Source organism: Mesoplodon mirus (genome assembly GCF_964341445.2).
Source record: "Mesoplodon mirus genome assembly, chromosome: 7".
Classification (NCBI taxonomy): Eukaryota; Metazoa; Chordata; class Mammalia; order Artiodactyla; family Ziphiidae; genus Mesoplodon; species Mesoplodon mirus.
Window position 1 is genome coordinate 46,270,269 of NC_138983.1, and position 23,134 is coordinate 46,293,402.

Consider the following 23,134-nt stretch of genomic DNA (forward strand, 5'->3'; position numbering starts at 1 on the left):
ACCTGAGAAAGGGCCTGAGGAGACTTTGGGAGAGTAAAATTTGTAAAGAAAGGTTAAAGAGTTCTGTATAAAGAAATTATACATACTGGGTGGGTCTAAATTTTATTGGGAAAAAAACCTCAGGAAATTAATATAAAGCTTCTCTAATTTATGGAGTGTTTAGTGGAAACCAGATAAGAGGGACAGACATTTTGAAATACATTATCTCATTTAAGCCTTATAGCAATACCATTTTACAGAACAGGAAATGATAGTTCAGAGAAGTTAACTAGATTGGTCAAGCATTCTTATGGACTTCAAGTACATTTTTTTTTTTTTTGCTTTATAACAAATTTAATCAGTTATACATATACATATGTTTCCATATCCCCTCCCTTTTGCGTCTCCCTCCCCAAGTACATTTATTAGTACTTAATTATATATAATTTCGTACTGTTAGAAAGATCTGCTGTTAGTTTTTATTTCATGGGAATCTCTTCGATTAGTTTATAAACTCATTGATGGCAAAAAGACATATTTATATGCCTCTTTGCCTTATGAATTTCAGGAAGCTCAACAATAAAAAAACATAATTTGTATTATGAACTTATTGATGAATTAATTACATGAAGACATCAGTACTAAAGATTAAGTGAAAATAAGTGGATTGTAATTTGCAGTGAAAGGGAGTAGAGGGAAAGGAATTAAAGGTTGAAATCACACAGCTATTAGTGGCAAAACCAAGTATATCTGATTCGCTCCAAGTTCTTATGTTTTCTAAATCTACCATGCTTTTTTTTTTTTTTTTTTTTTTTTTTTTTTGTGGTGTGCGGGCCCCTTACTGCTGTGGCCTCTCCCGCTGCGGAGCACGGGCTCCAGACGCGCAGGCTCAGCGGCCATGGCTCACGGGCCCAGCCGCTCCGCAGCATGCGGGACCCTCCCGGACCAGGGCACGAACCCGTGTCCCCTGCATCGACAGGTGGACTCTCCACCACTGCACCACCAGGAAAGCCCTATCATGCTTTCTTTATAGGAGTCACTCCCTTAAAGGATTACTAAATAACAAACCCTTATATGGAAAATAGGTGAAAAATAGAGACACATTAGCTGTAAGTAACAGGCAGAGTGGCCTACTTGTTAAGAACTTGGCTCATCAAGTCAGATTTCTTGGGTTCAAATTTCAATTCTATCACCCAGCTAAGCTGTTATCTAGAAAATTATTGTTCCCAAATTTTCTCTCCTTCCTCCCTGTGAGAATTATCCCTCCCCACTGGACTGGCACTGGGTCTGGCCACATGACATGTTAGTAAGATGTGAACAGGGAGATGTTTTTAATGTCTGAAAAGAAATGTTAAGAGCCATTGCATATTCAGCCATTGTTCATTTTTTCTTCTGCCGTGAGAACGTCAGGGACATGATAGAGGCTGCTCTTCTGTTCATAGAACAACATGGTAGAGTCAGGGTCACACTATGAAGGATGTCTCACATGAGGAAAAAATAAACGTTTATAATTGAAAGCCATCAAGACTTTTTTGTGAGTTGATTCACTTAGTTAACTAGTATACCAGTTTTGTTAGCTTGGGCAAATTACTGAATCTCTCTGTGATTCAGTTTCTTTCTTTTTGTAATTTTGAGGGGTTGTGAGGATTAAATATGTTAATGAAGATAAAGTACTTAAACCAGTGCTGTGGTGGTAGATGTTTCTCTGAAGACAAAAAGTCTTGATATATAGTGTTTTCCAATTTACGTGGTGTAAATACTTCCTCCGTGGCTGATTTCAAGCTACCAGCTGATATCACTGAATAGAGAATTGGAAATAGGTACACACAATTGGCGCTCAAGAGTCAAATCTGGCTCCAGCACACTGCTGAGTGTAAAACACCGCATGTAGCAAACACTACAGTAGAGCATATCAAACAGTAAGCACTATAGAAGAGTTTATTTTCTGAAGACAGGTGACTGAATGGAATGGCTTCTCAAATTTCCTTTACATCCTTAAGGTCCTATATTTGCAAGACCACTCAGAGAACTTCAGCGCTGGAAGTAAACTTGGAGATACTCTAGTGTACCCATTTCATCTTAATTGACAAGGGAATTGGGGCTCAGAGAGGCTGAGTAGCTTGCTCCGAGTCAGTCAGTAGGAAGAAACATCATGGCTCCTGATGTCCAGTACACTCTTTTCCCTTCCAACATGAACCACCTCTTAAAAATTGCTATGAAAAGGATCAACAAAGAAATAAAAAAGTTAAGTAAATAGCTAATGCCTCTTGCCCTGTCCCAATTTCTGATTAGAAATAATAATGATAATAAAAATAAAAGATTAAAATTAAACACTGGTCACATTTATTGATAAACCTGATTTTGTGATTGTGAGTCTATTTTAAGGCAAGTTGTAATAAGGAAAAATATTTACTACTGTGTAGTTGGTATGTATTATTTGTAAAAGTGATAATTATTAGGAAGAACTGTATATGTTACCAGTCACTGAAATGTCTAATTAAGGGTGGTTATCTTGACTATTAAAATGAATGCATCATCTCCTGGCATTCCTTAGTAATATCTCCTCCTAAAAATATTGCAGTACACCCCCATGCAGTGTACTTCCAAATTAGCTTTTCAGACCAATAATGCAGTGTGTTCATATCTTAAGGTAACAGTGATTCATTTTGTTCACCATAGTGCTTACTGGCTGTAACTATGGAATGCATTGTCATGGAAACAACATTTTTCCTCCTCCCCCCTTTCAATTCACCCCAGAGCTATTATCCAGAGACAAGAATTAAGGGAAAGCATTTTGTCAGATATATATGAACAGATAACAAATATACATACACACACACACACAAACACACACGTCTGTGTGTGTGTGCATGTGGAGAGACAGAGAAGTATGGAGAGGTTTAATCAATGAAGTTTCATTGATTAAAGTTAAACAATAAAAGATCAAGGAAATAAAATATATATTTTCTTTGTATTTTATCATTTCGTTCTGTCAATCTAAACCAGCACAAACTGTAGAATGGGAAATAACTTGAACATAGCAGCCTTTAATGCTGTCCTAGAATAGGAGGTCAGCCTTAGCTTGGGTAATTCATTAGGGAAAGACCGTGTTAGATATTATTGGAACATCACAATATAGAGCATACAGTACTTTTGGGGTGTTTGAAATCCAAATTGTAGGCTAATGAATAAGGGAAATATTGTACAACTTTTTTAGAATCCATTCTCCTTTGGAAAAAAAGCCATAATTATAGATGCTCTGTAGGTGAAAGTGCTCACACAATCACACATTTTATGCTAACATAAAGGGAAAGAATGCTAAGGGATACACTTAACCTGTGAGTGTGACTTTAAGATTCCACAGAAGGCACCAGACCAGAGTTCTGCCCCTAAAATGTGACCTGGTATGTTTAAGCACATATATATATATGACCTCCTGAGCCCCAGCAGCCTCTAGATATGCACCAGATTGAATCAATCCCAATTCCTAACAGAGAAATCAACTAGGTAAGGACACCTAAATTTGTGTGAGAATCACAAAGCCTGAGACATAGTTGCCCTCTTCAGTTAGAACCAGATTTGCCTCAACTTTGACTGCCTTCCCATGCTGATCTTTGCTCATACTTTGTTCCATATTAATTTCCCTTCAAGAGGTCTTAATTTGGTAGACAGGACCCATATTCCTCTCATCACAGGGCTGATTAAAAATGTAGATTTCTTGATATCCTCTTGGCCTATGGAATGAGAATGTAGGGTTAAGCCTGAGAATCCATCTTTCCTTCCTTCCTTCCTTCCTTCCTTCCTTCCTTCCTTCCTTCCTTCCTTCCTTCCTTTCTTTCTCTTTCTTTCTTTCTTTTCTTCTTTTTTAACAAGCACACCCACAGATTTCCGATGCAATCAGGTTTAGTTTCCATTAACTTGGGACAGGAAGCTAGGGTATTTTGGATATGGGCAAGTGAAGGAAAGTTTATAGGGTATACTGCCTTTGACTTGACAGTTTGCAAGTTCTTTTGTTCTTTTGTTCTTACTGGAACTTTATAAGTTGAAGCCCATAGTGATATTTGGGCTTCTATTAATTTAGAGTATAAGTGGTCTGGTATTCTGGTAGAACTGCATCAGGAAGGCATGGTTCCAGCAGAGTTTGCTATGGATATTTAGGACTGTGTTGTTGCTCTATTTCAAGTGAGATCTGAGTTCCGTGCGCACTTAGAAAGAGACTTTTGAAACTACTACATTTATGTGAATGGGACAGGCCTGACTGTTCTCAAATAAATCTGGAGACTTTAGAACCTCCGTCTGGAGAGGTGTGTGATGTCTCCTATGATGTTGCTTTTTAAACTATCTTCCACCACTTTTCTTTGAATCTCACCTTCATGGCTTATTGATTGTGTGACTTGGACAAATGATATAGCCCTCAGGGCATCAGTTTCTTCCTCTAGAAAAATGTGTCCAATAACATCTACCTCTCAGGCTAAGACTTGAGCTAGGCTATATAAGTACAGAGCAGCTGCCGTGGACTACCAGGGCTTGCCACAGGAAAGTGTTGTTTACCATCTCTAGTCTTCATGACAACTCTGCATGGTAGGGGTTAATAACCCCACTTTATAAATAAGCAAACAGAGGCTCAAACACTGTGACTTACACAAAGCCCTACTCAACACCAGAGCCAGAGTCTGATTCCAAATCCTGATGGCTTGCTCTCTTTCCACCAGCCAATTGTGAGGCACAGTGCCAGGCACTTAGGTGGCACCCAAAGAGTGCTAGTTTTACCCACTTCCTACTCTGCAACCTTCCTATCACTTTTTTTTTGTCTCCAACAAGCAGTTTTGCAGCTGTGCCAGCCACATGCTGATTTTCATTTTTTTAAATTTTTTTTGGTCTTTTGCAATTTTGACAGCTTCACTTTCAAAAGAAAAGAAAAAAACCGAGAAAGCAACCACCAGTCTTGTCATTCATGCTTCCCGAACAACAGTAATACTTCTGGGGCTTCTTGGAGCTTCTAAGACATCAAGGTGGGGAAGGGGGCGGACTCCTCCTTTTTGAGTTTGGAAAATGTTGTATCAGATAAAGCCATGGTTCTGAGGCCAAATCTACCACCCAGGCAGTGAGTAGGCTAGCTGACACAGAAGTCAAGGATGCAGGGCCCTAGCGAAACCATTTCCAGCCCACTTCTACCCCGGGTTCCTTTGCCGGCCATCCACTCAGGCAAGCTGAAGTCGGAGGAGGGGAGGATGCTCTCTGCAGGTTCCGTGCGAGCCTCCCCCACACCTGGAGAACTCGGCCTTGGAGGTTGCCCACCCTAGGGCAGCAGAGGCAATGAGAGCCGAGTGAGATCTCCGGGTCACGTCAGCGCCGGGAGCGCTCCGGCTTGGACCCCAGGGACTCCCGAGTGGCGAGGAGCGCACAGGCGGGCTGGGCTAGGCTGGCGAGCCTCGCGCTCCCTCCCTCTCCCGGCCCCTCCCTCCCACCCCACTTGCCCGGCCGGCGCTCCCCACGGTGACTCTGGATTGCAGCAAGCTATTGGCTTTTTACCAAACCGGGAGCTGCAGCATTTTTTTTTTTTTTCCTTCAGGGAGAATAATTTCAGCCCCCTTCAGCTCGCATGACAATCTTGTGTGACTGGGGCGAGTAGGCGGGCACATCCTTTTACATACTGCCCCACCTCCTTTGAACCCTCCTCTAAGCGCCTGGCTTCCTTTTATTTTTTTAATTTTTTAAAAAAAATTTACCTCCCCCAAATTCACCATAGGGGGGAGGGAAACCCTTCTTGGTTCTGTCCCTCCCCCCCCCACGCCTTGTTCCCCGGGGAAGGGAGACCCCGAGACGCTTGGTACTTGCCCGCGGCGTTGCTTCTACCCCGGCGCTGGGATGGCCGCACTGGGCGCAGGGGGCAGCGATCGAAGTGGCCGCCGGGTCTAGGCTGTCGCTCCATGTGCCGGGTGAGCACCGTGTTCGGGTCCCCCAGCGCGCTGCCACTGCCGCAGCCCGGAAGGAGTGTGCCCCGTTGTTAAGGACCCTGACTGTTTCACACCAATGATTTGCCACTGCAAAGTTGCTTGCACCAATAACACTTTGTCGTTGATGTTTGGATGCAAGGTAGGACGAGGTTCATGTCTTTTTAATGCATGCTGCCTCCCTTGGGGGAGCAAACCATTCCTTTTGTTGTTTGTTTATGTGTCTGCCTGTTGGGAGAGTGACAGAAGCTACGACTTGCCCTGCTCTCTCTGGGAGCCGGCTGGGTTTGGGGGCCGGGAGAGCTCACTGATGTTGGGTTAAAAACTCAGTCGTGACGGGACCCTGGTCTCTAATGTACAGAGGCTCCAAGAGCAGATAACGCCCACCTCGGAAAGGGGGCGCCTTAGGTGGCTCTCTGCTTGGGATCTCTTTATATACTTAGCTAGTGACTGGGCTTCTGGAGGCTCCTCCGCGAGCTCCTGAACTCGTCACAGGTTGCCACTGCCTGGAGCCCCACAGTCAGGGTTAGCTGGAGTGGTAGATGTACTTGAGATGGAATTGAGCATATCAGTTTGCAATTTGACACTTTTCAAGCTGAGGAGCCTATTTTTATTTTAGACAGAAAATCTGGAGCCAGGCTCATGTTGCCCCCAATTGTGTATTTTTCTCTGAGCTTATACAATCCACTTGAAATCCACACTCAGAAATTTTATCCAGAGGTGGCGCGATTACTCAGTGAGTTTCTAGTGAATAACTGTCCCACCCCAGATTTTTGTAAAGGGGATTGGTGTTCCCAAGGAAATGAGGTTTGGAGGTTTTTGAAGCAGGTTAGCATTCATTGCTCAGTGTCTGAAACTTTTTTTCGTGGACGCGATGATGCACCCCCTGAGAAAGATTCATAGAACTCGTCATTTGAGCAGTCTTAGCCAATGAATGGTCTGTGTCCATGTCCCCTTACTCCTAGATACACACCTTCACTTCTTATCATTATGAAAAAACTGGGAGAGGGGGATTGTCTCACCTGTTTGTATAAAACACTTTTGTGGCTGCTATGGTGGTTCTCTAAGGAGACAGAGAGAGAGAACATCATATGAAATAACTGACAATCCACTTCTGTAAGTGAATAAAAATCACATGACCTCTGTCGTTCTGAAGGATAACACCAGTGACTGCATTGGACGCTGGCAAGCACCTTAGGCAGTAGAGTTAATGAAACATATACATTCAACTTCATGGATAATGCTCAGAAAAGGTGTAGATTTAATGGAAAAATTGGGAGTCAAAATCATGAGTCTCATACTGGCTATGCCTAGAGAATCTCTCTTCTCTGAGCCCAGGTTTTCTTCTATAAAATGAAAGGTATGGATGAGATAATCCTCCACAGCTCTAACATCCTTCAATGATGTTTTTCATAAAATCATTTAATGGTAAAGTTACTGCCAGAGATTTATGTATTTTACTCAATATGATAGGCTGCACCTTAGAGTCAGTTACAAAAGTATTGATCATACTTAAACAGTAGCCTGATGCTCCTTGTGAAACCCCTGAAAAGGTCTGAGAGTTGTTGAAGGTTTGTGTGTTCATCATTGCCAGGAAGATGTATGTAACTGAACAGCACCAATAACTAACTTGTTAGCTCCGCTTCTCACACAACCTGCCACCCTTCCCCCATGTGTCTATCCGCTTACTCTTCTAATTGTATTTCCAGCAGCATCTTAGCGATGGCTACTGTTTAAAATCTATTCCAATAAACATATGAGAATTGCTTTGCAGTGCAAAATGATTATTTACATAGGTGAATTATTTGCCAGGGGAAATTTAACACCAGCTAATAATCAAATAAGATAAGCTATTGGTGTGGAGAATGTTGTTGAATATGCATTTAACCTGGGACATTCCAAAGAAGTTTCTTTTATGCTGTTAAATTTTCCCTGATTTTCAGATCATATTGCAGGGAATTGGTATATTTACAAATGCTCTTTAAAAAAAAAAAAGTTGGGGAATTACGTTAGTTTAACTTCCTTTAAGTTCTCTTTCTTTTGGTGTTTCAGTTTTAAAAAGTCAGTTTGTGAGAGAACCATGTCAATAGAGTGAAATACCTAAATGACTGTGTTGGTAGATAATGTTCCTTGGAAAAGAAATCAAATTTCTATAAAATAAATTAATACTTTTAGAGAGTCTATCCCATTTTATTTTGCCAAGTATATTTGAATAAGATGATTCTTAAAAGCCTTGTATAATGGGCTTGATAATTATATTATAACCTTACTTAACAGTTGGTTAATTATTTACTGGCTAATGTAAGGCTCCCACCTTGGAATCTTAGATATGGAAATAATGGAGCCTTCTATTCTAGCCTTTCTCTAGTGAAGTTCTTCAACACTATTTGACGGATGACAATAGAACATAATGTGGAAAAGTTGCATATCGTATAGGCCTGGGTTTCAAAACTGGATGTACCCTGCTTACTAGATATATGATTTTTCTAAGTCTCAGTTTTTTCACAGGTGAAATGGACACAGTAATAACTACTGCTTTACATATTACTATGTCATTGAGAGGAGTACAATTTAAATGAGATACATGCAGTGTTTAGTAAGTATGCATTCATTAAATGACTGATACTTTTTTTGTTTGTTTGTTTGTTTGCTTGCGGTACGCAGGCCTCTCACTGTTGTGGCCTCTCCCGTTGCGGAGCACAGGCTCCGGATGCGCAGTCTCAGCAGCCATGGCTCACAGGCCCAGCCGCTCCGCGGCATGTGGGATCCTCCTGGACCGGGGCACGAACCCGTGTCCCCTGCATCAGCAGGCGGACTCTCAACCACTGCGCCACCAGGGAAGCCCATGACTGATACTTTTATATGGTCTTGGTTATTTTCATAGCTCCACTGAGGGGGTTTCATCACTTATAGGAAGAACCTCTTTTACTCTTAGGGTAGTTCTTTCGATAAATTGTTCATTTTTGCCATGAGCTTGAGTATTACTTCTCTTAAAGTTATTTTCTCTATGCTAAGTGTTTATATAAAATGTAGGAACAATTTATATATTGATAAAATATTCATAAAACAAAGTGGGTTTATAAAAATGAATGAAAAACTGATACCAAAAAATATTTATTGAGCAATCAATAAAATGCTAGACACTAGAGATGTGGCAGTAAACAGCTTTTGTCCCCAGGATCTCGAAGTCAAACTATACTAATTACGATAATGATTTAAGAAAACATATAAAATAAGGATTTTAGCTGAATCTTTGAGCAATGAAAGAATTTAAATAATTGTGGGGAAAAAACTTATGGAGCTATGTCAATATGGAGGCTTCAAAAGTGCATTCATTCCAATACTATCTAGTAAGTTTGAAAATAAGTTTATTAGGATGGGCATTTATTTTCTTTCCTGGAAAATAATTAGTATGGCAAAGTCAAAAACCTTGTTTGTGTGTAAGCCAGACTTTGTCCGTTTCAAAAACACTTAAACTGTTCTTATTACCCCCAAACCTAGTAATGGCTTGAAGGGTTCTGAGTAACTTGAGCTTTCAAGGCAGAAACCCCAAATAATTTTATTTTGTCACTTAGCAATCTCCAGCCCCTCCCCCCTTGCTGCACCCTGGTTGTCATTCAGTTTAGTTAACTGACTATATTACTTATGACTATAAATGTGAAGTGTCTATCTGTACTAGGATCTATCCCAGGCACCATGATAGGCATTAGAAATACAAATATAAGTATGACACCATTCCTTTTCTCCAGGGATTACAAATCTATTGAGAGAGGTAATTCCACTTCGTTCCCTAAAATACAGAAAACCACAGTCCCACTTGAGCTTAAGGTCTCATAAGAGAAATTAGAACACCATTGTTCAAAAAAGTTTTCCTGTTGCTTCAGTTCTCTTTTTGCCCCAGTCCATATGGTATTACCAGATAATGCTGCTTATGGGAATGGGCTTTCCATGGAAAAGGAGGCCTTCTGAAAGGCTTTTTCTTTTCATAATAATTTCTGTGTCATTATGTGAAAATAGGCATTAGCTTTACCTTTGTGTAACTCTATTTTCTCCACCTGCAAAGATCCAAGTTCTGAATGTAATTTCACAGCAGCCTATATATATTGTTTCTCTTTTCTTTATCTTGTTCATTGCTGCATTGCAAGGACCAGCAACCCCCGTGTGTCCCCTTCCCTTCCTTTTCCCTTTTCTAATCACCATTTCCAAGGCAAAATATAAAAAGATAGGATGTTATTTTCCCTAATATTTCCTAATATCCTAATAATACCTAATATTTCCCTGATATTTTTTATTCCTTAATAAAAGTACTTTGTAAAGTCTTATATTCTCTGCAATTATTCCTTTACTTTTTTTTAACTCAAAATAAGATTCTATTGAAATATGGCTCATACCTTACAAAACCTCTCTCTTCCCCCCAGATAGTCATTTGTTAATGTAACAACTCAACTGAATCAAATCATCAAGCCCCTAGGTGCACCAGGTACTTTTATCCTTTATTAAAGGATAGGGAAAAGCTCTTGGAAAAATTGTAAAGTCCTGGAACCTGTTTTTTCCAGTGAATGTATAGACATTGCAAAAACTGCTTCACCCCTCAAAGGAAAAGAATCATCTGGTAGAAAGCAACCTTTTTCTTGTCTATATCGTTACTCTTCCCAAAGAAAGAAGAATGAGAATAGGGAAGAGATTTAAATGAAAGAAAATAGAAAAAAAGAGGAAATCAAAAGAAGAAAGAAATTCTTACTAGAGAAATAAAAGGAAGGAGAAAAAGAATTCAGCTTGATTAAACATCTATGAAGGTTAGACACTATCCTAGATGCATTCCAGGGTCATTTTTTCCAATCTCCATAGTTATCAGACAAACAGAGAAAGGAAGAGGCAGAGAGGAAGGAAGAAAGGTACAACAAGATGATGGGAAAGGAGAGACATCAGGAAAGAGGAGAAAGAGGAAAGGGAATTGGGCTGTGGGCTCCCAACCTCCAGAGAGTGCTTTTACAATCTCCCTGCTGTCAGCACCTCTCCGGTGGACAGTTCCCAGGAGCCTGCAGGCATTCTCCAACCTCTTCCAGACTTCCTTTTTCAGTCTAGAAACTAGTCTCTGTGGTGGAAAAGTGGTTTTGTTTGCTCATTTGTTTATTTAAGCATAGCAAACTTCGTTATAAAAGAGTGGTGATCCCAGAGGATTCATTAATCAATATCTCACTGTGTATATTTTTGTATTGGTAGAACAGTTTTTCTATACATGAATATTGCCAGTGTCTGATCATTTTGGTATATTCTTTGCTTTTATTTTAAACTAATACGTGTTCATTGAAATACATTTTAAAGAAACATAAAGTCATAAAGAAAACAAATTTTAGAAAATACTATTGTCCCAGAGGACTGGAGATAAAAGCTATTAATATTTTAGTAGTTTACTATATTTTTCTAGTTTCCTGGTACTATGTTGTTGTTGGTGGTCCACATATAGCTTCATTTAAAAAATTTAGTTGAGGGCTTCCCTGGTGGCGCAGTGGTTGAGAGTCAGCCTGCCAATGCAGAGGACACGGGTTCGTGCCCCGGTCCGGGAAGATCCCACATGACGCAGAGAGGCTAGCCCGTGAGCCATGGCTGCTGAGCCTGCGCGTCCGGAGACTGTGCTCCGCAACGGGAGAGGCCACAACAGTGAGAGGCCCTCATACCGCAAAAAACAAAACAACAACAACAAAAAAATTTAGTTGTAATCATATTGAGTTTACTTTTGAAAGTTTTAAATTTATATTAGGATTTGTATATATATTTTAATGGCTATATAACAGATGACCATCCTTATCTTTGGATATTTAATCCAAAGATAAAATTGCCTCCCACAATTTTCTACTATTAAAACAAAATAAAAAACATATATTGGGGAATAAATCTTTTTTTTGGATTTGGAATTATTTCCTTTGAATAGTCTAGAATAAGTAGAATTACTGAGATATATTTTAAATATTTTAAGGCTCTTGGTGATTGGTATTGCTACATTCATTTTAAACATGGTAGTATGAATTTGCACTGCCACAAGTTACATTATATGTTATAACATTCCCCAGCTTTAAATAGTTTTCCTCTACCTTGTGGATTTATAAATATGAGGTAATTCGTTTGTTCTCCTCTGAATAAGTTTCAAACACGATAGACTTTGAGGTAATTGGGGGGGGGGTTTCCCATGACTATATTGGTGTGTTCCAGTTTAAAAATATACAATATCCAAAAATCCAAGTGTTCAAAATGGATACATTAAGTCAACAGCTATTTACACTGTCAAGACATTCATCCCTATCCCAGCACATACACACTAACCTGCTACCATGGTCCTGATACTGTTCTATATGCATTACAAATGTTAACTCACTTAATCCTTGTTATAATCTTCAGAGATGGGTATAACTGTTATCTCCATGTTAGAGATGGGGAAACTGAGGCATACAGAGTTTAATTAAGTTACCTAAAGTCACATAGCTTTTAAGTGACAGAGCCAAAATTTGAGCCCAAGCAGTTTATGTCTAGAGCATACACTTATTTCCAGAATTAACTATAGGGTTCTTTCAAATGGCAACTTCCTCTAAGGACCTATAAGTTAGGAGTCAATTTGCAAAAATATAATTTATACCTACTTTTCTGAGAATAACTATGAGTCTGAATGCAAGGCATATCTGTCAGAAGATTCAGCCTTATTGTAAATGTTTTTTGCTTTTTTTTTTTTTTGAGAGAGAGGAGTTTGATCTAATACACCATATCCTACAGTTCTCATGTTCTCATTTCTCATGTAAGGTTACTAAACCACCTAGACAGGAGGTGACTTTCTGAAGATCACACAGCGTGTCACAGAGCCATAGCTAGAACCGGGTCTCCTAATTTCTAACTCAGTATTATGTTTCTATGCCATGACCTCTAACTATGAACTAGAATTTCTGAGAATGAAGGTGAGAGAAGAGAAAGTGACAAGTTTTATCTGTAGAAAGCAGGAAAAATAACACCTTGCTTACAGGATTGCTTTAAGGATTAAGTGATATATCACACGTGAAAACATTTAGCACAATGCCTGGAATGTGGTAAATATTCAATACATACATTTTTTAACATCTTTATTGGAGTATAATTGCTTCCCATTGCTGTGTTAGTTGCTGCTGTATAACAAAGTGAATCAGCTATACGTATACATATATCCTCATATCTCCTCCCTTTTCCTCCCACCCTCCCTATCCCACCCCTCTAGGTGGTCACAAAGCACCGAGCTGATCCCCCTGTGCTATGTGGCAGCTTCCCACCAGCTGTCTATTTTTACATTTCAATACATATTTTTGTCTCCTATTTTATTAAGGCCACTTTGCAAACTGGTGAAAAACTTGGAGACTGTTGATAGTCAGCTGAACAGTGTTTTTCAGTCAAGTACATTGAAATTCACTCAAGAGCAAATGAGGAGTACTTTAACCTACTAACACATTGTTAAAGTGTTTTAATGCCACAAAAGGCAGAATCAAGAAGTTTACATTATTCACACCAAAAAAAAAAAACCCACAAAAAACCTAGCTTAAATCTGACCCAGAAAGAGAAAATGAAAAATGAGCTAATGAATGAAACAGGTCCTGAATGTCCCAAAGAAGCAGGTTGCATAGGCTTTGTGTCCTATTTGACAAAGTGTACTTGCCAGTTCAAGGTCCTTTTCAAATTTTATTTTTAATAGTAGACACTTTGGGGAAGAAACTATAAAAATCCAAAGACAAAGAGGGTTAAATATTATGCAGTCACTAAAATATGTTCACAAAAACGAATGTTGAATCATAGAATTCAGGATCATGAAAAACCTCAGACTTACTTTTCATATTTGTTATGAAGCCTTTGCCTTCTGCTTGCTTATGGATATCCAGGTAAAGTTCCATAGTCCATGTGGTAAAACCATCTCCAGTCCCTTCTGAATTAAATTACCACTGGATTCCTATGGCATCCAGTACTCAATACTTGAATCTTAACTTTAGTATTCAGTTGTAAATTTAGTGTACCTATTCTATTTGTCTGTCTAAACTGTGAGCTCCTTGGGGGAAGGGCCGTATCCTATTCATTTAGTACAGTATTCATTTAGTATAGTACCTAAAAGATCCAGTATGGTACCTAAGAGATCCAGTAAATAGACCTGTGCCTATTCAATACAAGGCAGTCAATATATATTTGTTGAATGATTGAGTGAATTATATGGGTGCTTGTAAATATTAGCTGAATGAATTTGTTAAAAAATAAGTAGTGTGTATTTTTTTATTTGTCATTTTTCTTTAGCAGTTTGCCTCTGAGAACCTCTTGTGCTATCAAACTTCCTAGAGCTTATGTTCCCTGAAACATAGACTACACATTACTCAATGTATTACCCTGGTATGATGGTTAATTTTATGTATGAGCTTGAGTGGGCCATGGGGTGCCCAGGCATTTGGCCAAACGTTATTCTGGGTGTTTCTGTGAGGGTGTTTCTGGATGAGATTAACATTTGAATCTTTAGACTGAATGAAGCAGGTTGGTCTTCTTAAAGTGGGTGGGTAGGCGGGCCTCATCTAGTCAGTTGAAGATCTGAATAGAATAAAAAAGCTGAGCAAGAAGAAACTCCTTTTGCCTGACTGCTTTGACCTGGGATATCAGTCTTTCCTGACCTTTGGTCTTAAAATGAAATTTCAAATCTTCTTGGATGTCGGTCCTGCTGGCCTTCAGACCAGAACTTACACCATTGGCTCTCTTGTTTCTCGGGGCTTCAGACTTGGACTAAAACTACATGTCAGCTCTCCTAGGTCTCCAGCTTCTTGGGACTTCTCAGCCTCCATAATCAAATGATCTGATTCCTTATAATAAATCTCTTTCTGTCTCTGGAGGACTCTGAGTAATATACCTGGTGTCTAGGGTGAGATGCGTACACATGTCATCACTAGTAAGTCATTCTTGTTTAGTAAGTTATGGAGGAACTAATAGATTATAAATACAATTGAGTCTCTATGCCATGAGGATGTTGTTGCAGTTAAGCTTTTTTTTTCAGAAGGTCATGGATTTATTTCGTTATAAATCACAGATTATAACTCCAGATGTAGTACAGTAGAAATCATTCAATGCTACTTTAATGATTTTTTCATCTATATTTATATCTACATTTACATATATGAATGTTCTTGTTAGCCTTATGAATACATCATACATTGCAGTGATGATTAAGTACTCAATAATAATTTTTTCTCTGAAAATTTAAATGATTGGGTCAAATGGAATAAGAACATTGTCCTATATTATGGCTTCTAGAAACCTCATAAATAACAGAATATTTTTCAACGTCATTTTTGTATATGTGTGTGTAACTTCTAACATAAAATATATTATTTTTGATGATGTTCCATTGAATTATGTTTATTAAAATTGTGTCCAAGTTTCTAAGGTGAGTTAAAACATTTTATTTGATGAGTGAGCATGCTGAAAATAGTCATAATCTCTAATATGCCGCTCTAATATATTCTGAGTGCCTCAATCTCCACAGTATAGATTAAACCAATCAGGAATTAATATCACTGCATTATATCTCAAATAATGATAGCATCAAATAATGATTAATGTTATCACTTTTATAAGATTTCAAATAATATGGTAGCTACTAGCATGTCAGTTGACTTGCTATATAAGATTAGAAAACTTTGATTTTTCACTTGGAACCATGTCTCCAACTACCCTCCCTGTGTTTTGCAAAACTCTCCATTTTGAGGAAAGGCAAGTACATTTGTCCATTAATCAATATCTAGCTCTCTCCTCTCTATATTTAGCATTATAGCGGGCACCTCATGGTTACTCAAACACAATAAGATACAGTCCCTGCCTTGGGACTCTTTCAGTTTGGCTAGTGAACCAGTGCAAGAAATACACATGGAAAACAATCAACATGGTAGGCTGGGCTAACTCTTACTGGGTATTCTTCATGCACGAGGCTCTGTTCTAAGGACTCTATGTAAATTAACTCATATACTACTCAGGGTAGTTCCACGAAAGGAGCCATCAATCCCTGTGTGACACCATCACTTCATATGTACAACTAATATCAAGTGAGGATCCACAAAATAGACAGAGTGAAGTAAGTCAGAAAGAGAAAAACAAGTACTGTACGCTAACACTTATATATATTTTAAAAGTAGTCTTATACCTCAATAGGTTAGGAAGCCCTGCTACAATGAGAAGATACAAGAATGAATGATTGCCTTATGGATAGTTAGAGAAGGCTTTTTGGAGGTAATGAATTAATCTGGACTTTTCAAGGCCTTGGACTAGGTCAGAAAGAATAAAGAGTTTGGCTTTGGACTCAAGTCTACTACTGCTATCTGTGATCCAGCACTTCTTTGCTAGTGTTGAAAGAACATGACATCAGAAGGTGGTGACATGACATTGAAGGTGTACCTTTTCCTTGGGTGGAAGAAGGGAAGGGAGAAAGGAGGAGGAAGAGGGGAAGAGTGTCAGGCTAGACGCTGTCCTGCCATCTGGAGAGAGAGATGCTAAGCCTGAATGATAAGCAGAGAGATAAGCTAAGCGTGGGTGACTTAAGCCTGAGTGTGCTCTCCAGGAGGCCAACAGAAGTAGTAAGCATGTCCTGAGGGTAGAGACTGGTATCTGAAGGTGTTGTGTGATTGGACCTTTAGCTTTGTGACATTGGGGAAGCTCTTTCATTTCTCTGAGCTTCCATTTCCTCATCTATGCAATGGAGAAAAGATATATTTAGTGGGCTTGTTATACAAACCAAATAAGAAAGCAATTAATATGTTTGGGATATAATAGCCATTAGATAGATGTTAGTTTTCTTCCTTTCCCTAGGAAGATACAGCCCCGTCCCATTTCACTTTCGTTTGTATTAATGTAGTATGAAAGAGTCTAGAAAGAGGCTGTTTCACTTTCACATCTAGGAATCAAGAGTGAGAAAGAAAAAGTTTACTCTGTGAACCAGAACAGATATTAGCTCTATTCAACCCACATTTACTGAGTGTCCAGTGTGCCATCCTTTTGCTAGGAAGATTTTATTTATCATCCCTAGTGTATTATTAACATGTATATCCCATTTCTCCTATTTGAAGTAATTCTGGCGTACCCCTCCCCCCATGATTTTACCTCAGAGAGTCTGTGAGAGACTGTTCCCAACCCCCAAAACACCTTTTACGTGGGCACAGATTCAGTAATCTGTATGTTATCACAGCTGTTGTTACCCAAGGTATTGGTGCCTGAAGGCACTAAGTCGATAACCCTGTTCCTAACATTTGCTGCCTAAGAAAATTTTGCTTTGCATATCAGTAAACCTTATTTTCTTTATTTAAAAGACCAAATGACCATCAGAAGGAACTGCACCTTGGGATTCTGCATCCTGCCTAATTTCCAAATAAACCTTTCTTGAGTTCTGTAAGATGAAAACATTTTCTCTCTGTGCTTGAGCCTTGTGCATTGCCCTTTGCTGGAGCTATTTCCCCAGCAAATTGCTACGGTTGGTCTCTCAAGCCAGAGGGAAGTAAAAGGTTTTATAATGAAAATGCTGACACGTTCTTATCTACAGCAGTAGGAGTAGGGATGCTATGATCTCATTTATTGTAGAAACCGGATGCCTGTTTTGGCTGAAGGGAGATCAGGCATCCTCCAGAGCTCTGGGGTTTTGAGTCTTTATCTTGAAAAGTTTGCAGTGAAAAAATATATATAACTGTAGAGAAATAGGAAACCAGGGCTCTACAAACTGCTCCTTGCTCTTCCGGCAAAGTAGTAAGTTGAATTCCAGTAAAGTTCTCAGATGAAGGTGGTCAGAGGGTTTAAGAGGCTGGAAATGGAGACTATGTATTTGCTTGCTGCATGCCAGGCTTACTCTTTGTAATGGTTTTATCTGACTATTTAGAAAGAAACTTTAACCTTGATCTTATTCATACTTTAAAATAATGGTCATCACTATTATATGGATAGCATTCTGAAATGAGTTATCTTTTATCCCTCAATACAACAGCTCTATGAAGTAGATAATTTATCGAGGAGGAAACTGAAGCACATTGAGTTTAAAATCTTTTCACTGGGGATGTTCAAGTATCTGGCTGAAGACTGTTTTTTCCAAGATATTATTCAGGTGATAAAATAACTTGTTGGACTGGAGATCCTTTTAATCTCTTTCATATTCATACTTCCTGAATGACACTATGTCTCGCCCAAAGTCACAAAGTATGTAGTGGTGGCACTGGGGTTTAAGTTCAAGTTTCTGATTACAAGCCCAGGGAAAGACTCTCTTTTCTTTGTTTGTCCCTCCCTGAGCATTTCCTAGGGACTGACCGTGCTTCCAAAGCATTCAACCAAGAAATTTCTGGTATCCTGCCAAGAACAGAGGGCAGAACTGGTACTTGTCCATAACGCTCATTTATGTGATCAAGATGCGTACGTGTTACCTATATTGAATCTTGAAGGGCTGAGGGTGTACGGTACATGGATTCAACAGATGTGTACCAAGTGAAGAAAATTGCATCGGTGCCATGAAGACAGGGAAACTTTTCAGATTGTAAGGACAGAAGTAGAGTTGAATGACTTCTATATATTGATCCCTTACTTCCTGGATTCTTCACCTCTTGTACTTAGCCCCTAGCCTGGAAATACAATGTCTTTTGTGCTCCTGGAATAGATAGAGGTGAGGGTATGTAGTTAGGCCAGATGAAGGTATTGCTGGTTTTCTCTTTCATTTTTTTATTTCCCACTCTTAAAAGTCCAGGGCTGGGATATTACCTTTCTTCTTCCAGTCAAATCAGTTTCATCCATAGTTTCATTTTCAGTTATTTATACTTTTAGTGTTAAGCCAAGAAACTCAACAAGTATTTGCATGTGTCAAAGCCCTGCCACTTCTGTCCCAGGGATTTCTGGATGCAATCATATCCTTGAAAGAAGAAAATCTTCATCTCTATGTAAAGGTGGTCTAGGGGATAGCCTTTTTGAGTTCTAAGGAAGTAAAGAAAAATGGCTTATAAAATTGATTTCAGATGAACCAGCTTTCTGTGAACAAAAGCAGAGTCTGTGTTTGCTTGCATGATCGTATTTGTAGGCTTAGATAATTTTCAGATGTTGTCAGACCCACGTGCATATTTTTTGTTCCATTCATATGGATTCAGGAAGATAATTCCTAAATTTTCTGACCAAAAAAGGACAACTCCACATGTTTTATTTTACTCTAACACAGCTAGGTGTTCTGAATTTTAAGTGAGAATTTGGCATTGGCATGTAAGTCTTCTTTATATACATGTTTAGAGAAGAGATCTGTCTGGCAAACCTTAGGCTTCTTTTGCAGGTGTCAGTTAATTTGTTCTCTTTACATTTAATTGATGATGTTTTATTTCACTTCATTTCTCTTTGAAACAGTTTAGGAAAACTGTGCAGTAACTTCAATTTCAATGCAACTGAATTTTAGCAAATGAGGAGGTAATAAATGGACTGAAATAGATCTACAGAGGTTTGACTTTTTTTTTTAAACTAGGTACATAGCAAGATTACTTCCTGTCTAGAGAAGAAGATTTGCCAAAATTAGTTTAGTCAGTCTCAGAGTATTAATGTTAAGAACTTTATGTTGTGCCTCATAGATGATAGTTTTGAGGATCCTTTATTGCCAATCACAGACTCAGTTCCATCCCTTTAATCTAATTTTATATTAAGTTGTAGTGAATTTATTAAGGTGTTCCAATATGCCATTCAGAAAATATTAATGAGATTAATATTTTAAATATTTAAATTTTAAAATATTTTTAAATATTAAAATAGTAACATATTTTTAAATATTTTAAAATATTAATGAGGTTCATGTGGTGTGTCTACAGTTTCTTACCTTCAAATGAGTAATCCTGATGTATTGAACAGTTTGAAGTTTGTGCCTTGCATACAAGCTGGCTGTTCAGACCTCTCAAGACACTCTCTGTATAGCCATTCTTAGCTATGAATCATCTAGCACCTTGTACTGCTATTTAATGATTGCATATAAACATTCTACTTGCCTGCCCAGCAAGAACATTGTTAGTTTATTTTGCAAATAAATTATGTATTTATCCTCTTCTGTACTTACCCAGTGCCTTAGAATGGTATGGGTTCTTTCCCAGGAGGGAGGAGATCAAAGAAATTTTAATAGTGTAGCTAATCCCTCCTTCTCCTTCAGGATCTGTTTGTGTCATCTCTCAAGAAAGATATTCCTGGCCACCACATCATCTGTCTGATCCCATGGAGTTGTGAACTTCTTTCTACCATACTGACTGAATTGTCACAAGGCTGTAAATACCATGAGGTGTCAGAGTCTGGGACTTAACATCTTGAACACTTAGCTACTAGTATGGTGCTTGCAACATACCTAATGCTCAATATATGTTTATTGAATAAATGGTTTATGTAATTTTTACGTTGAATTATTTAGTCAAGGGAGACCTACTATTAATTTCAAAGAGAAAGGAAGCGTCCTAGTTTTGTTAATGCTTTTCTAGCTTCTCCCAAAATGACACCCATCATACTTTATTTTTAGGGTATCCTTAGCTGCATATAATTTCTACCGAACTCCATTTCATATCATGAAAGCAGAGGGAAGAAAATGAGGTACTCAATGAATATAAGTTGAATGAACAAATAAATAAATCCCTCAGTGCCCAACATGGACACTGAGAAGTTAGTTGATAAGTACTTGGTGAAGAAATGAATGGATAAATGAATGACTATAAACATAACATCCCACGGTAACTTTATTTTGTGGGTTAGTTTAAATCCATCTTAAAACAATTTACAGTTTCCTAACAGCTGGAAGGGATTTGTTTTTGCTTCTATTGCTTATAAACTGACACCAGCTTTCATCTCTCTGACAGCCTCAGAATCCAGGTATTGTTCGATGTCTTTAATAGAATTGAATAATTTGTAGTAAGGCCTTTGAGAAGAGCTGGTCATGTATTTATAGGATGAGGCTTGGCTTCAGTGCTGCCACAGGACCTGGCAGCCTTGGTGCTCTGGGAAAGGAGATCATTGGAAAAGTCCCCTTGCTGTGGCATGCTTCTCAGCACCAGCATTTTCTCCATCCCAACTAAACTAGAATTATCAATCCCTGTGTAAGTCCTTCTGAATTAAGTCCAGTTAAAAGTAGTTTATTTTCCATTTATTAGCTGAATTACTTTGAATGCTTCATTCCCTTTAAAAAATTGTTCTGGCCAACTAGGCAGAACTGCTAAAGACTGTTGCTAAGAGCAACCAGCTAAGAAGTTCTTAAATTAACTAACAGGCTACCTCAGATCCTTTCTAGATATGAGTCTGTGCACATGTGTGCATGTTCATGTGCCTACTTAAATAACAGATGCATATGTAAATGAATAAATGAGTCATTACCTATCGATTCAGGTTAGGCAGGGCTTCTGTGTAAAAGAGCCAATCAAGAAAAGGAAAATGAATTAATTAATTAGGAGGAGCTCTGCTCAGTAGTGGTTAAGCCATTTGAATATCAAAATGCTCCATATTTTAAAATCATTATAGTGGTATGAATTCTGGACTGCAGGTAGAAAATCTAGCTTGTATACTGCACAAGGACCACGGCTCTCTTTTACTCATGCATCACTCCACCCCTACTGCCCAGCATGGTACCTGGCACATAGTAGGTGCTTATTAATATTTTCTCTATAAATGAAGGAATGACTGCCTAGATAATAGTCCCACTTTATCAATGAGGACTTGGATGAAAATAAATAACATTCCACAGGTTTATGGAGAGAAATAGGCTAAGCTAGGCTTCAAACCCAGGTCTAACTCTGAAAACTATAGTCTGAAGTGAAATGTTGCTTCTTTTTTAAAATACTTTACAGGACCTAAGTCTAGACACTTCATGCCTTGTGAACTGGCACTTGTGAAGATAGTGTATCATAGAAGTAGAGATACGAATTCGCAAATTCAAAAGATCTGGATTGAAAACTCAGCTTCTGTCATTTATTAGTAGTAGGAAAATGGGTGAGATGCTCAATATTTCTGAAGACTAGCCTTCAAGTGCAAAATGGAAATACTAGTGGCTTATTTAAACACATATTGTAAGAATTAAATGAAGTTGTAAATAAAATTACATATATAAGCACTTAGTATGGTTCATACTAAGAAATATTGACTGACAGTATTACTGTTACTTAAGACAGAGGAGAAAACAGTGTGATAATGTGTTTTTCTGAGGAATAGATTACACCTAAATGAATGAATAAATAAATAATCTTGCATAACTGAATACTTGTAGTACTATTTTTTAATCTATTTTTTAAGTTTATAAGGGACTAAAAAATATGGCTCCTAGATCTTCCTAGTCCCAAAGCTATTTTCATTCTCTTATTCAACATTGTACCTGAAAATATCTTCAAAGTTAAAGACTTGGCCAATTTGCTTATGTTAATTAACATCATTTATATGCCTAAACCAGTTTTTCTCTAACCCTAGCTCTTGAGATCCAAGTATCCAATTATATGTTAGTGTTTTGACAAAAGTGTAATTTAGGGTGGGGCATTTTATAGAACTGAGCTTTATTTGTTTATCTCAGAGGAGAAGCATTTGTGGCAGAGAATTGCTTGACCCTTGCAAATATGAATGGTAGATATTTGTTTTTTCATTTGATGAACCACTTGTTTCAGTACCCAGTCTCTCTGGGTAGAACCCATGTTCTTCAATTTCTTATGGTTGTATTCAGATCTAATCTGAAGAAAGAAAGGTCAGTGATTTAGAACAAGTCAGGGTCTCAGGGTTTTCTTCAGAGAAATTGAGTAAGTCCTACTACAGGGACACAATTGAAACTGTGATTCATGTGAGCTCTGGCCCTTACAGTCTTTCTTGTAAGGATGGCACATTCATTTTTAAAAGAAAGATGACTCAATTAATCTAAGCATGGGAACATCTCATTCATCTAGCGTAATACGGAAATTACAGATTCTACTCAAGCACTTTTTTCTCAAATAAAGTAAGCCCCCTTTAAGTGTGTAAAACATATTCTAAAGCATTTTTTGATGAAACTCTTTAGAAATACAATATAAACGTCCCTGCTTCAATGATACTATGAGGACCAAATGAAAACAGACATGAAAGCTCTTTGGGGAAAAGTTGTCTCAATGAATAATTATTAATTTATTTCCTATTTAACAAGCATGTATAGATCTTTTCTTGTGACAGATGCTGTGTGAGGCTCTGAG

General features: G+C 38.3%; 1 protein-coding gene across 1 annotated transcript in view; it reads left to right on the forward strand.

The window, feature by feature from the left end:
• The first annotated feature begins 6,016 nt into the window (after positions 1–6,016).
• Positions 6,017–23,134, forward strand: part of DLG2 (discs large MAGUK scaffold protein 2) — a 1,227,261-nt gene continuing 1,210,143 nt past the window's right edge. The window contains exon 1 of the mRNA XM_082627349.1: positions 6,017–6,075. Coding sequence (XP_082483475.1) covers positions 6,061–6,075 — 15 coding nt within the window. The 5' untranslated portion in view covers positions 6,017–6,060. The remainder of the gene's footprint in view (positions 6,076–23,134) is intronic.